At 41.9% G+C, this 15,258-nt stretch overlaps 1 protein-coding gene across 2 annotated transcripts in view; it reads right to left on the bottom strand.

Moving 5' to 3' along the window:
* Window positions 1–5,943: 5,943 nt before the first annotated feature.
* The window catches only part of LOC120502293 (solute carrier organic anion transporter family member 1C1-like), a 19,548-nt gene continuing 10,233 nt past the window's right edge, over window positions 5,944–15,258 (bottom strand). For both annotated transcript variants that reach the window (XM_039709571.1, XM_039709572.1), the window contains 6 exons: window positions 14,548–14,743; window positions 13,378–13,543; window positions 12,153–12,334; window positions 8,567–8,631; window positions 7,315–7,432; window positions 5,944–6,279 (listed from right to left, as the gene is read on the bottom strand). In XM_039709571.1, the coding sequence (XP_039565505.1) occupies window positions 6,057–6,279; window positions 7,315–7,432; window positions 8,567–8,631; window positions 12,153–12,334; window positions 13,378–13,543; window positions 14,548–14,743 (950 nt within the window). In that variant the 3' untranslated portion in view covers window positions 5,944–6,056. The remainder of the gene's footprint in view (window positions 6,280–7,314; window positions 7,433–8,566; window positions 8,632–12,152; window positions 12,335–13,377; window positions 13,544–14,547; window positions 14,744–15,258) is intronic.

Genomic DNA, 15,258 nt, shown 5'->3' with positions numbered 1-15,258 from the left:
CATTAAATACATGCAAGAGATGGAAATTCATGGACCTCTTTTTTCAGAGTTACTGATCCTTAGGTCCTACTGTGGTAAAAAACACCAACTACCCACTTCTAGTCACAAAACAAGCATGTTTTCCCTGTTTTATCAAGTTTTATGGTGAAGCTTTGCATTCCCAAGGCTGAATTTTCAGGTGGTCCTCAGATGTATTAGCAGACCTGCCCAAGTGGGATTTTGGCCTTTTAATCCTAAACATCTGGAAAGGGATGGAGCTAAAATTACTCAGTTACTTTGGAGCAGCAGAACCTGTAGTAAAAGGTGCTCCTTTCTTTTTCATATAAGGGAAACAGTATTTCCTTGTTTTCATCATTCTGGCAGTGAATACAAATCAGCTTCTCCCTATCTTTTCCTAGCCCTGTATATACCATTAATTTATAACTTTCCAGGATTAAAATTTCTTTTGTACTTTGCTTTCAGTATGGCTGAGAAGAATTTTTCTCTCTTCAGACTGCTGCTGTCCAAACTGTCTGTGGAAGCATTCACAATCAAAGCTGACCTCTTGAACCAAGAACTATTGATTAAAACTACCAGAATGGGAAACTACTGAAGTAAAGTCAGACTATGGACTCACACCAAAAAAAAAAAAAAAAGAAGACACTCTTTTTCCATCCAAGACTCCCCTCTATATTACTCACACTTGAAGGAAAAATAGAAATAAAAAGGATTATGATAGCAAAAAGTCCCCTTAATAAGAACAGTGACATATCAGTAACTTCTGATTCCTGCTGAAGGTTAAAAGCAGTCCTTACAAAAGCCACAGAGAGTCACCTTTAGCACCTTTTTAGTCACCTTTAGTCACCTTTCTCTGGCTGCAGACTCCTCCAGGCAGAGGGTGGCAGCAGACCCCAGCAGAAGAAGAGGCTGCCAAGGCACAGCTGGCAGGGCAGGAGCTGCTCCCAGCTGGAGTGGGCAGCTTTGATCAGAGCCCTTCTTATTATCAGGACGCTAATCCCCAGACACAGAAAATCAATGTATTTTAAAATTTAACTCTTTGTTAGCAAACTAAATAAAAGGGATAGTGTACAGCGAGTGTAAGCAAATACTCCTGTAGTTAAGATACTACAGGAATCCTCAGAGGGTGAAAATAGACTTTTCCACAAGAGAAAAAGAGTCTTTGGTGCTCCTGTCCCAGTGTCTGGTTTCTGTTTGGTGCTGTTGAGCTAATGAGAGAAAAACAGCTGATCTGTGCCTCCATCTTAGGCAGTGCCTGGGAATTTATCCTTCCACTGCTCAGTGGGGCATCTGCCTTTCAAAAGAACTTGATATCTTCTCATTGATTTGCCTCATGCATCTATCTGGGGAAAAGCAGACCATCATGTGCTGTTTTAATGATATTTTTTTCTTTGTTTTCTATTTAAAACACAAAGGGTAGATGTTAATGCTGGTTCTACAGCTTCTCTTTGCATCCAGCCTTAATCAGCAGCTTGGATTGGAGTTGTTACTACACACACAGAATTAATTAAGTGTAAATCATTAGCAGGTGAGAGTGCTTAGACCTTTTTAGTAGCCCATCCAAATGTGAGCTGCATCACAGAACAGCAGAAACCAAACCCATGCTGACTTCAGGTTAAACCCCCCATCACCTTCACATGCTCTGGGATATTAACTGAGCTAACAGGGCTTAAAAAATTATTATGGCTCCTGTAATTGAATACCTGGTATTATATACAAAACCACTGCCATAAACTGTTCATCTGCCTTGTTACACTAGAGAAGATCTTTTACAAGAATGGCTGAGTCTTGATTTTTCCTGCCAGAAAAATCTATCAGATGTCAAAAGTATCCCATAGACTGTTCTAGTAGGAAAAAAAATTAAAATTACTTCTATTACAGTTTTATCCTGCTTGATTTCCAGACACTGGAAAACAGTCTGTCTGCACAGTTAAATAAACAGATTTTTGCTGACTGTATATTCTTATCACGGGTTGGTTTTTACTTAAACAAGTTTGTGTTTCCCCACATCTTATTTTAGAAGTGCCAACATCACAGGGACAACAAGAGGGTTCTGGTGGTGCAGAGCAACCTTTCACACTTACCATGCTCAACAGCCATGAGAGAGATTCCTGGCCTGCTGACCATCCAGCTGTGAGAATGTGCTCCATGTGCTCTCACTAAATCCTTTCCTTATTTACTCTCTTCAAAACTCAGTGAACTGCATTAATCTGGGATGAGCTGCTGGTTAACTGACCTGCTGATATTAGCCACATGTTGCTTAAATGAGGTCCTTTTAATGGGCACTTCAAATCACCATTAAAGGGCCCCACATTTAAATTGCCCCTCATCATTTTTACAGCAATTATGGACTTTTTTGCCTTCCATGGGCACCTGCTTAGTGATGCTCCAGGCCACAAAAAAAGACAACCAGACTGGGTCAGATCTATGATCCCTCTAGGCAACAGCATTTGGGCCAGATTATTAATAATTATTAATAATGTTTGTCTATGTGCAAATGCTTTTAAAATACCCCTGCAACTTAGCTGCTTTCAATTCATAGCTTCTAGAATTTTTAGTAACTTTTAATGTTTTGCAGAATTAAGCTGCATGTTGTGTCAACATCAAAGTGGTGCTGTCAGTGTTTTCTCTCAGATTATATCAATTCTGCTGTTATTTCAAAATATTGCGCTAGTGCTTTCATACATCAATCTTCCTCATTATTTTGAGCATTTCAAGGAGGCAATCTATAATTATTCATCCTGTTTACCCTTTTTGAGATAGCCACACCCCTTGCTCTCTGTTTTTTGGTAATTCCCTCAGATGCTGGGATGGCATGACCTCTATAGCTATATTTTATATATTAGCCATATTTTATATATTATATATATATATATATAAAATGCATTGTTCCCTCAGTCTTCTGATGTTACCTTTTTATTTGTTAGAAGTTCTTGAGTGTTTTGCAGAATTAAGCTGCATGTTGTGTCAACATCAAAGTGGTGCTGTCAGTGTTTTCTCTCAGATTATACCAATTCTGCTGTTATTTCAAAATATTGCGCTAGTGCTTTCATACATCAATCTTCCTCATTATTTTGAGCATTTCAAGGAGGCAATCTATAATTATTCATCCTGTTTACCCTTTTTGAGATAGCCACACCTCTTGTTCTCTGTTTTTTGGGATGGCATGAACTCTATAGCTATATTTCATATATTAGCCATACTTTATATATTATATATATATATAAAACATTGTTCCCTCAGTCTTCTGACCTTGCCTTTTTATTTGTTAGAAGTTCTTGAAGATTCCCTCCTGACATGGTTAAAAAGGATGTGCCTATAACTAAGACATGTCATTTCATTTGAGGGTTGCATGTTTTGCTGGGAGGTAGGAGAGGAACTGTGCCTTTGGCTCGTGGGGTTTTATTGTGTGGCATGGCCTGGTTAGCCCAGCCTTGTCCTGCATGTGCCAGCTGGGGACCTTGCTATAATACCCCACCTTTACCTGGCACACAGAGCCTCTTAACAAGGGGGTCAGTCCCACTCTGGCCTCCAAGGCTGATAGCAAAGGTTGGGGAATCCCCTCAGCTAATTCTTTTAACAGTCTCACCTTTGAAAGTGAAAGGTGTTGGCTCCTTTGCAGTCTCTTGGCTGTGGTTTAGTATCTCTAACTCTAAAAAGAAAAGAAAATATCCAGGTTTGTTGACCTTGGTGAGACAGCACCAAGTTGCAGATACAGTTTAGGATGAAGAATTCTTGTAGGAAGATGCTCACAGATCCAAATAGCACTGAGAAAATTTTTTCAAGGATTATAACAAGTCCAGAATGTGCATCTGTGGTCAGACACTCATCCAGGCATCCATGTTTAAAAAAAAAAGCACTAAAATAAAGTAGCAGACTCAAAAATAGTTCAAAGCGGGAATGGTTTCTATCTGCTTGCTAACTTACAGGATTATCATGGCTGAAGGAAGGGAGGAGAAAAATGGACATTTTCAAAGTATGGTGGAAATAAGTGTTACTAAACAAATTCTTTTCTGGTATTCTTAACACAAAAAGAAAATGAGTTATGGAAGGAAAGCCCGTATTTTAAAGAATTATCCACTAAGTACAGGCTTAATATATAGCCATAGGAGATAACCCATGAAGCTGACTTTTTCTGTCCTTGTTTCTTTTTGAACTAGAGTAGGAAATATTCATTTATCTTAAATTCTTTACTTGCCTGTTGTGATTTAATCCCAGCCAACAATTAAATACCATGCAGCTTCTTGCTTACCCTGCCTCCACAGAGGTTTTTTATCCCAGTGCGCACCTAGGCTGGGTTCCTGCTTCCTCTCATGGGATCTGACAGCTCATTTCTGTGGGAAGTGCCCTCCTCAGGAGGCTGGGGAAGGCTCCCAGCATTGCTCTCACTCCTGGCTGCTGGTGCAGTTTGACACTTTTTGCTGTTTTTATGATGGTGTAATATGAATGACACCTGAGGCAGGAATGCCAATCTTTGTGACTCACCCCAACCACAATTCTTGCCTTAGTCCCATACTCATAAACCTTCAGATTATTTTAATTATCTTTTTTTTTTGTTCAATATCCAGTGGTATTGAACCCTGTGGGAACAGCCAGGATCCCACTGCCCACAGCCTCTGACACTCACTGGGGAGACAAAGGTCTGGGAGAGGAGACTGGCTCTCCAAATTCCACTGCCAAACACTCACCCATGTGCAAATCTGGGTGACATTGGCTCTTCCTCTGACAAATGCATTTCCCCCAGTAACGGGTTTAAAGCCTTACCTTCTGCAGATTTTTGGTGCTTAAACACAAAACTTCTTGGTGCTGCTATTGAGTGGATTAGATAGGTCCCTGATGGCACAGGACAGACATTGGTCATTGATCAAGCCCAGGGAATCCCACTCTTACACATGTGCCCCTCCTCATGCACCCCACGGGAGAGGCAGCAGGGTCACTGCTGGGACACAGATTATGTGATATGGGTTTGTTTTGTCAATATTGTAGTGAAGGATGAAGCCTACATTTCACCACGTGCTCAAAAATTCTGGTTGCTTTAAAGGATATCCCTGTGGTGCCACCATCATCTTTTCCACTGCAAGCTTTCTTGAGATTTTTTTTTCATGTCAAACAGCTCTTCCTTTGCACTCCCCACCCCAAATATAATTAATATCAAATATTGACAAAGCCCCAAAAATGTCTTAGTTTCAGCTAGAAAATGCAATCAATTAAAAGGAAAAGCCCCAAGTCACCTGGTCTTTTAATTAATTTTAATTTTATTTTTCCCAAGCTGTCTCGCCATAGCTTTTAAAAATATAAATCATATGTATCTTGCAAAATTTTGTTATTACATCATAAAGTGCATGGAATTATTTAGTACACTGAGTACTAGCAAGTAGCAAGAAACTGCTGGAAATCTAAAAAAGCTCTATTTTCATTCCAGTTTCCTTTGGATGGTACTCTTGTGGCGTCTTTGAAACGACAACTTCTACTGCTGATCGTTGTGCTGTAACAAAACCTACCGGAAAAACGGATTCCTAACCACAACACTCGACATCCTAGGTGTTATGGATTGAACTCGTGGGGTGCCCAGAGCCTGTGGCTGAGTTTTTCCTTCCATTTTTCCTTCCTCCTGCCCCGTGCCTCGCTGTTGGCCAGGACGGGCTCCGTGCTGGACATCCCTCCACCTTCCAGGTGGCCAAGTCAGGTTTGGTGCCATGGCAGAGGGAGCAGCCTCCCCCTGCCCCTCACACCCAGGGGGACCCCGAGGGGCAGCAGCAGCTCTGGCAGCTCCGTGAGCAGGGAGGGAGCTCCAAAAACAGTGTCTGGGTGAGGGCACAGCTGCAGCTCCCCAGCCGGAGGAACCCCCCTCGCTCGGCAGGAAAAAATGGTGAGCAGTGTTTTTAGAGCTGTTCACGTGCTAAAAAATAATTGGTGGTCTTTGCTTATGGGGTTCACAGTGAAAACTGCAAGAGGGTGAACATTTTCAGGGTGGCTACTAAGATACTGCTTCACTGATGATGGATTTTTGCCTGGAACACCACTCACTGGGTAAAATCACGGTGGAGATCTCAGTTTTCCTAAAGTCTGGTCTCCTTTTCTGGCCAGTAAGTTGACTGAATTGACTGGTCACTATTGGCAAAATTATCTTTTCTGCTCTTTGTCCCACAGGCGCCTCTCTCCCCGTTGGCTGAGAGGGTCTCATCTTGTGGAGAAGACCTTTTTCGGAGAACCCAAAGGACAGCAACACTGAAGAAAATGGACACCGTGCCCAAGACCAAAGTCAGCCCCAGGTACACATACCTGAGAGAGAAATGATTGATCAGAGCCCTCGTCAGAGGCAACACAGCACCAGAAGGCATCAAGGACACATTCATCTTTTCACCAGGTAAGGCTGGGTAAGGAACCTTCAGTCAAGGGGGGTGACTCAGGAGAGGGGAGTTTGTCAGCTCGCCCAGGTCAGGTAGAGAGAGGTCCGTGCTCAAAAAAGCATCTCAGGCATTGGCTGACCTCCACCCCAGTGTGCCTCAGGAAGAACAGCACTAATATTTTCGGGGCAGTTACTCTATTTTTTAATATATAAACAGTACCGGTGATGACAAGACCATTAGATGGCATTTTGGCTTTACAGGCATAATGACAGCAACAACAGCAGCAACAATAACATCATAATGTTTTATTAGCAAAAAGAGTCCCAGCCGAGATTTTGCTCTTTCCTTCAAGTTTTCAAAACAAGTTGTACCCTTCTCTCATGTTTATTTTCCTTGGGGTGGGAGAAGGGACAACCCGTTCTCCCATTTTCCTCTTACCACTGTTATTCCATTCTTCATTTCTGGAGAAGCCTTTCACAAATGCAGTTCAGACAACTACTGTCCTCTAGCAATAAATTGATAAAGACAACTCTGCACTTAAGCCTCTAGAGAAGCCAAGCATGTTTTGTGGCACCTTTGCCTTCCATTTTTTGATCCAGCTCCAACATGGAGAAAATTTATGTTTAATAACTTATTTATACACACACTATGACAGCAGAAATATTGAAAGCTGAAGGAAGCTTTAGCATAAAACTGAGGTTTCAACACAACTCTTTTTTTTTGTGAATTATTAAGTGACAATTGTTTCCAGCTGATACTGAAACAAGATGATCTGCCCTTCCCCCCAAAAAAGAGATTGAATCAAAAGAGTGAAATGTGAGCATTATTGTTAATATTGTTAGTCAGAGTTTTTCATTCAGTTTCAAATCTTTCACTCAAATTTTCCAACAGAAATTCTTCTACCAGTGCCAGGTGTAGACGTACTTGAAGAACAAAAGTTGAAGAACAAAAGGAGAAGATCTGTTACCTGAGAGCACTGGAGTCATAGAGTCTGCACGCTCCTCTTCCCCCACATCTTTTGCTTCCCCATTTCAGGCAAGTGGTGTCTATGGCTACTCCAAAATACACTGGGGCAGGAATCCCCGCTGGGTGTATTCAACAAACAAACAGAGGTAAGAAATTTACTTTCCAGGGCGATCAGACTCGATCTAGAGGCAGGTTCATGCAGAACATTCAATCATACACCCTGACAGCAGTGACACTCGCACGCTGCTTGCTGCTGGGGAAGACGTGCCTTGTGCTGCCCAGGCACACACCACCCTTTCCTCCCTGTGGGAAGCCAGGAAAACATGACAAAACATCAAAAAGCACGTGGAAGTCCCTGGAAGGAGTGCTGGCCACAGTTTGGTTTCCTCACCCTGCGGGACATCTCTGGGGGGGAAAAAAAAAATAGGAGATAATTCTCCTTTCTTGAGGGCAATGGAGCCTGTTCAGCCTGGATGTAGGGATGTCCTGTGTGTTGGGTGGGGATGAAAAGGGACAGAGACAGTGGGGCTGCAGGAATATTCCAAGTATCTTGAGATCCCACTGTGGCAGGGACAAACCTGCTGCAGTTCTTGGGGCTGATGGGGACATCCTGCACTCTGTGTCACCTGGGGTGCTGGAGGAGAATGTAAGCCTGGAGAGAAAATTCTGGCCTGCAAAGGTGTGAGAAAGAAGCCAGCAGCTTGCTTTGATGTAATCTCATCCAGTTCATCTAACTCTGCTCAGGTAAATAGGGCACTTGCCTCTTGCTATTTTTTTTTTTTCATGAAGACCTAGAGGATTTTAGAATTTTCATTCATGTTACCCTTGATTTCAGGTGGCTCTGCCACAAGGCTGCAGTGATCCCCGTCCCCAGGCACACCTGTAGTCAGTCACATTAATTCCCTTAGAAACTGATGAATGTATGCCTGAAAGGCAATCACAAATTCCCAGCCACAGCTGTTCTATTGCACTTGTTGCTGAGTAAGGGGACAAGATGTAATTTTGATGTTAGCTTCATAATCTACAGGATCACATCTCTATAAATATTGGCCTTGTGTATTTTAATTACACCTAAGATGTAATTATGTGATTTATGAAGTACAAAGCAACTTCCTTTTTCCAACCTTTTCTTTAATCATATGATATCTATTTGCAGATAGACACTGCTCTTGCCAACAATCAAAGCTTAACTCTAAGAGAAATGATTACTGAGGGGTGTATTAAAATTGACTTAGGAGTACAAATGGACTTACCAAGTACTCTTATTGCCAGGGTATAGATACCAAGTGCAAATGATTTCAAGTGGGGTTTAATGCACCTGAAAGTAATAATAATAAAAGAGGTGTTAACTAGCAATAAAGCATCAGGTGTATATATTTAGAAAACAAATAGAAAGCAGCAGAAAGGAAAGAAATGTAACCTTTTCCTCCTTGATGTCATAGACTTTGACCAAATTGCTGAAATATGCAGAAAAGGTGATAAAAACAGAACAGCACCTAGGAATTCTGAACATCTATATGCAACATTTTAAGATGGTTGTGGATTTTCAGATGATATCAGCACTTAGGTGTTACTAACACAGGACAAGAAAACTGCTAGTGAAATCATGCACCCATTGGATGGTTTTATTCAGTCAGACACTCCCTGAAATTCAGGCTCAAGTCCCAGGCTAGTACAAGGTATTTAGGCAGTCACTTTTCATTGCACCCATCCAGATCAGGCTCACACCTCCTGCAAAGGTAAATCCTGCAGGCCATTCTCTGCCAGAGCAGACTTTGTGCATTTGGACCCTGCTAAGATTGCAGGGTGAGTCCCACACCCACATCCAGCTCTTCTGGCTCCAGAGGAGCCCTGCTCCAGCCTCAGATCATCCCCCTGGCTCCTGCAGGGAGGGGTGGTGGTGGGCAGGGGATCAGCTGCCTTTCCCACCCTGCTCCCTCCCAGACTGTGCATGGAGCCTCAGACTCTTGGAATCGCCTCTCCCCCACCAGCTGCCCCAAGCTGCAGCTCCTCCAGCAGGTACCAGACTGTCACAGTGCCTAATCCAGCACAAATCTGGGCATATGTTTGATTTTGGCAAGTGGTAGTACCAGTCACATGGTCAAACAAGGACATTTTTGGTGTGTGGGGTAACACATATATCAATATGGTGATTAATAAAACTTTTGTCACAGTCATTCTATTCAATATAAATCATAAAAAATGAACTGGGCTGAAATTCAATTTGTCACTGTGGATGAACATAGCACCCTGGAGATACAGTCTCTGAACTAGGGTGGTCCCTGCTCCTGCAAAAATTAATGTAATTGGGAATATGTTTTAAAAAATAATAAAGACATTTGAGAACTAACTCTACTGTTCCTTTATTCTCTAATGCCCTGGCATGGATTATCATCACACAATCTGTTGATTGTGGCTTGTGCAAGCACTGCCATCTAGGAGGGCATGACTGTAAAATGACTTTAAGTTGGAAGAACAATGTCTTGCTCCCCTACCAGACACCTGCTCCACAAGCACTCCTCAGCCTAGAGTCCCTCTAAACTAATCTGAGGGCATAGAAAGCAAAAAGTGAAAAATAAAACTAATAACTGGATATCTGATATGTGTTCCACAGGATTTATATCCTGCAAAAAAATATTCTCCTTCAGATGAAAAAAAAAATTGTTTTATTCTTTGTATTGTCTTTGCAAGGAAACAGGAGCTCTTTGTGATCCTGAGTGATAGCCAGACCTCTCAGGGAGATCTGAGACTTCCTTTTCACTGCCTAATCCCCTGCTATTAATAGCTGGTGCTTGAACAACAGCTATCTGAACTGCAGGGCTTTTTTTCTCAAAAATTTCAGGGCTTTCCCAAGTTCTTTGGCTACTGTAATTACACTAATACCACCAAAATGACATTACAGCAATTGACTTGGTCACCAGCTGTAAGCATATTTCAATGACTTCAGTCTGCAAACCATCAAAGTAAATGTCACTACATCTTACAGGGTTTTGGAGATTTAGCTGCATTTGTCCTCCATGGCAGGTGCAATGATATCTGCTCATCTGAAAACATCAGCTTGCTTAAGTGTTGGAATCTTAACAGAGATGACTGAATATTGAATAATTTTTAAAAATGATCATTGGAAAAAACACATAATGAAGCCTGAAACTTGACCTTGGGACTATTTGTGTCAAGGAAAATTTATTTTCCTTCTGGTAACAGAAGCACACTTTCAGTTCAGCCAGATTTTTTGAGAAAGTTACTTGGTGATGGATTTCAAAAAAGACAAAAGTGTGAGCTTAAAGTGGAGTTGTGCCCACAGGTCATTTGCAGTGCAGGAAAAAAAAAAAAAGGATTGAACTTACTGAAACATGTTTTATTTAGCTGCACATCAAAGGTGGATGCCTCCAATCCAGCAGGGAAACACAAAACTTCTCAGTTTCAGTTAAATGCCTCTCAAAGTGAAACGATTTTCAACAGCAATAAAAGCATTGGAGCAGAACCAATAAAACTTTTTCTGATTTCATATGAGAAAGTGGTTTAGTAAGAAAACCTTTCTAAGCTTTTCTGACTAAATGGATTCAGCATTAAGGCACCAAGAGCAAGTTCTCAGGGCTGAGAAGGGCAGGCAGCTCCGTGCGGTTTGAGCTCGCACGTGTTCAGTTATGAACCTCTCCCAAACACTCCATTTTTTATGCAGTGGAGACAAGAAGAAAGCAGGAGGTTGAGCATGGCTGCCACAATTTTGAGGCCCTGTGTGGTACCAGATCTGCACATTTTCCACCAGGTGTTTTATGGATAGAAGGAAAATTTGATGTAGAGGGAAAGGGGAAGGGAGCTCTGTGCCCATATTTATCCAGCGTGTCAGGAGCAACCACAGAGAGAAATCTGGCACAAACCCTGAGGCTTTGCTGCAAGTTCTACACTCATGAATCATCCTGGCGCAGCTCAGTTGTGCAGGAGCTTCAGGAAAATGGTCTACAATGGATTACAGAGTGATTGTTCTTGGGGAGAGCCCTCGGGAGGGAGAGATGCTGTGAGGTTTTGCAGCACTCAGTGGTAACCCTGCAAGGTGTGTGAGGAAAGCTGTGCAGCTTGTGTGCACCTCACTGGCAGTGTTTGTGCAGGGCTGTGGAGGAGGATCCTCACCTCAGCCATTTCTGAAAGTCTCTGTGTGAATATTTATTCCGGTTCAAGGACTGTAGCTGAAATTAAAATTCTTTATTTAGGTTTTTCTATGTTCAGCCATTTCTAACACTGGCATGGTCCGTGTGGTATAGATACCAGCAATGAGACAGGGCCTGGTCCAGAAAATTGAATTCAAAACCAAAGAGAATTTGGGAGCAAGAAAACATAGCTATAATACTAAAGATTAGTTAGACTGGATTTACTCTTGTTTTGTTTGAGAAGTAGAATGTGCCCATCTGGAAATAATTTGGGAAAAGGAACTGAGAAAGAAAGGTTTCCAAAACAGAGCAGAGCAGGACTTGGAATCCAAATATTGCAAGTAGCTGACAAAAATCCAGATTAAGCACTTGTAGTATTAAATGCTTTTGCACTTGCTAAAATTAGCTTCAAAGCTTACAGTGATGGACAAATAGTTCCAGCAGTTAAATATGCACTGGGACAAGCATTTAATAAATCTGTGATTAGGAAACAGGAAAAGAAAATCTCATGCTAAAATGATCATTAAAACAAGGAGAAAAATCTGGGAGAGAACAATTATATGGAATATGCCACCTTGCATAGCTGCAAAACATTTCCCAATACTAGGAATAGCAGGAGGGGAGGGAGTACCAGTCACGTGTCAAAACACTTTGAAAACATTTGGCAGTGCTAGCAGGAATGATTTCTTACCTTAGAAGCAGTATGTATCCAGGTGTGCCACCTACTGACAGAGTGTATGAAGTGATAACTGATATTACCAGAAAATACAGGAACATCTTGGGACACTCGTTTCCTTTTTGACACGGTCCCACCACAGCTGAGGAGCTTTGTGAAGATTCAAAGGTTCCCACGCAGCTGCAGTTAAAAAATACCTGGAAGAGAGAAGACAAAAGTGTATGAAAACCTAAATGGTGGAGAAGTGAATGTTTAGGAATTGCACATTCTGGATGGCTGAAAGTCCAAAGTGGGAAATGTTTTGTAAGAGGAAAAGGCTTATATCATGAAGGAGAAAATTATACAGTATAAATTATATAGTATCTACTGTTGATTAATCTAGTTATTAGGGTTTTTTCCAACAATGTTGGTAGCCAACAGCTCAAAAAACCCAAAAAAACAAAAAAAAGCCTCCAATATTCTCTGCTTGTGATTTCTGGCAACAGCAAAGCGAAAAAAGTTTAAATTTGGTTGCCAGATTGCTAAAAATCCCTGGGGAGTTCAGGGCTGAAGAGGATGTGTTGTGCTCAGTTTAAATCCACTTTGACAGACCTTGTTGTATCAGAAAAGTGATCCCACCTCACATGGAAATGAAGGATTGTCTTATGCCTTGTATCAGAAAGAAAGAGCCCACAGGGAAATAAAGGACTGTCTTACTGGTGTTTTTCCCAGAGCCTTGTATCAGAAAGAAAGATCCCACCTCAAAAGGAAATGAAGGATTGTCTTACACCTTGTATCAGAAAGAAAGATCCCACCTCACAGGGAAATGAAGGATTTTATGATGTTTTTCCCAGTGCTGTGCATCAGAAATAAAGACCCCACCCCACAGGGAAATGCAGGATTGTCTTACACCTTGTATCAGAAATAAAGGTCCCACCTCAAATGGAAATGAAGGATTTTATGGTGTTTTTCCCAGTGCCTTGTATCAGAAAGACTGATCCCACCTCACAAGGAAATGAAGGATTCTCTTACACCATGTATTAGAAAAATGATCCCACCTCACAGGGAAATTAAGGATTTTATGGTGTTTTCCCAGTACCTTGTAACAGAAAGAAAGATCCCACCTGAAATGGAAATGAAGGATTGCCTTACACCTTGTATCAGAAAGAAAGACCCCGCTGCTCACAGGGAAATGAAGGATTTTATGGTGTCTCTCCCAGTGCTGTGTATCAGAAAGAAAGAGGAGGATTGATTGCCTTACGGTGTTTTTCCCGGTGCCGTTGGACGCGCGGCAGCCGGCGAGGCAGGCGGACACGTAGGTAACCCCATTCTCCCCACAGATGGGGTCCCAGTCGTTCCTGGAGCAGGAGCAGCCCGAGTTGCACTCTGAAAACAGGGCTTGCTCGTGGTCTCTCATTGGTTTAGCTCTGTGGAGAAAAGAGAAGCTGCAGAGATGCTGCCCAGCAGATGTGAACCACGGAAAACCACGAAACCAGGAAACCACGATCACCTCTGGGGTGATGCTCTCTGCCAGGAGCACCTGGCCACACCTGCCCTCTGCAGCCCATAAAAGTTTGTCTCTTCACATCCACACAGCAGTGTAAATCCTCATTTCTCCTTTATCCAAAGGTTTTCACATTATCACACCACCAAGATAAATCTTTACTTTATTAAGAGGGACAACTAGCAATTGATATTCATGCATTTTCTCATATCTTCTAAGGTTTTAGTTAGTTATTCAGCTTTAACACAACTAGGCAAGTGGCACAGAAAGGAGTGAGTTACTCATGGGAAATGGTCTCTGTAGAAGTCAGCAAGGAACTGATCAGAATGGGATCCATCCAAAGTGAGAGTCTGATACCTTACATGACAACTCTGCCAAATTCAGTCATCAGACACCAGAGGAGCAGCTGCTGTGAGTCAGTGCTGGAAACTCCTCCCAAAAAGTTTGTTTTAAAGAGTAATAGCATGGGTAAAATGTTAGCCTCAGGTCTACCTCATGGTTAACATCGTGGTTAATCCACGACTCCTTAAGTTTTGAGTTCAAGGGCTATTAAATGCCATTCATTGTTCAGTGGCACACAAAGGCAAGAAACAATTAATTGAATCTCTTCCCCCCTACTGAGCTACTCACATTTCCAGTAATCACTGTGCTCAAAGGATGGGTCCCATGGCAATAATAATTAAAAAGTAATCAGAAAAATAATCTGCACTTGTGGCATAAACCTCAGTGGTTTATGCCACAATCATGAGAGGGCCATGACACAACACCCGCTGGAACGGAGCAGTTTCCACCAATTTCAATCAAATTCCTGGGAAGCACATTCAAGTCAGCCACTCTCTTTTCAACAAGACCTACTTTGTGAAACAAAATGAGGAAGGAGCTGGGTTTGCAGGAGCCCTTTCTGCTGAAGATGCCCTGCCAGCATACCCGTGGTAGGACACGGTCAGCCCGGCCACCTCCGCGTTCCCGCAGCCCATGGCAAACAGCGAGAGCAGCAAAAGGTAACCAAGGAAAGATGATCCCAGGGAAAGCTTTGCAGCCCCCACAACACCGACTCCGAATCTCTTCATGATCAGTCCTCCAGAGAATATGCCAAAGGCCACAGCAGGAATGTTAATAAGACCTGAAATGAAAGAGAAAATTCTGTATTAATGAAGACCCCAGCTCAATGGGCTAACCTTGTCAGCCACAAAAACAGCTGCAGGAGCAAAACATAAAAGATCTTCATTCAGGGCATTTTATTTTGTCCAGACTTAGACTGATCCTTGGAGTGTTACAAAGGTGCTGGAACCTTAGGTGCTTTGTAAAACTTAGTCCCAAGGACATGCTTCTTTGCAGCTTCTTTGACAGAGAGGTTATGGATAAAGTTTAGATAATGCTCTTCCAGTTTCTTAAGCTAGGTGTTTTTTTCCACAATTAGTTTGCCAGTGGAGTCATCTGGTGATTCCTAGAGAACAAATTTAGTTGTATCTAAAGTTTTGAAAGCCAGAGCAAGACCTGCCTTATAAATTTTTTTTAGTGCTTCAAATTGCTCTGACAATTTTGATATCTGAGATTGTGATATAAACTGTTTTGGGGGTTTATTTTTTTTTTTTTTTTTTTTTTTTTTTTTTTTTAAAAAAAAAAAAAAAAAAAGGG

Source organism: Passer montanus, unplaced genomic scaffold, assembly GCF_014805655.1.
Source record: "Passer montanus isolate IOZ18808 unplaced genomic scaffold, ASM1480565v1 scaffold216, whole genome shotgun sequence".
Classification (NCBI taxonomy): Eukaryota; Metazoa; Chordata; class Aves; order Passeriformes; family Passeridae; genus Passer; species Passer montanus.
The sequence above is the reverse complement of the archived record's forward strand: the minus strand, read 5'-3'. Positions and strand labels throughout refer to the sequence as shown.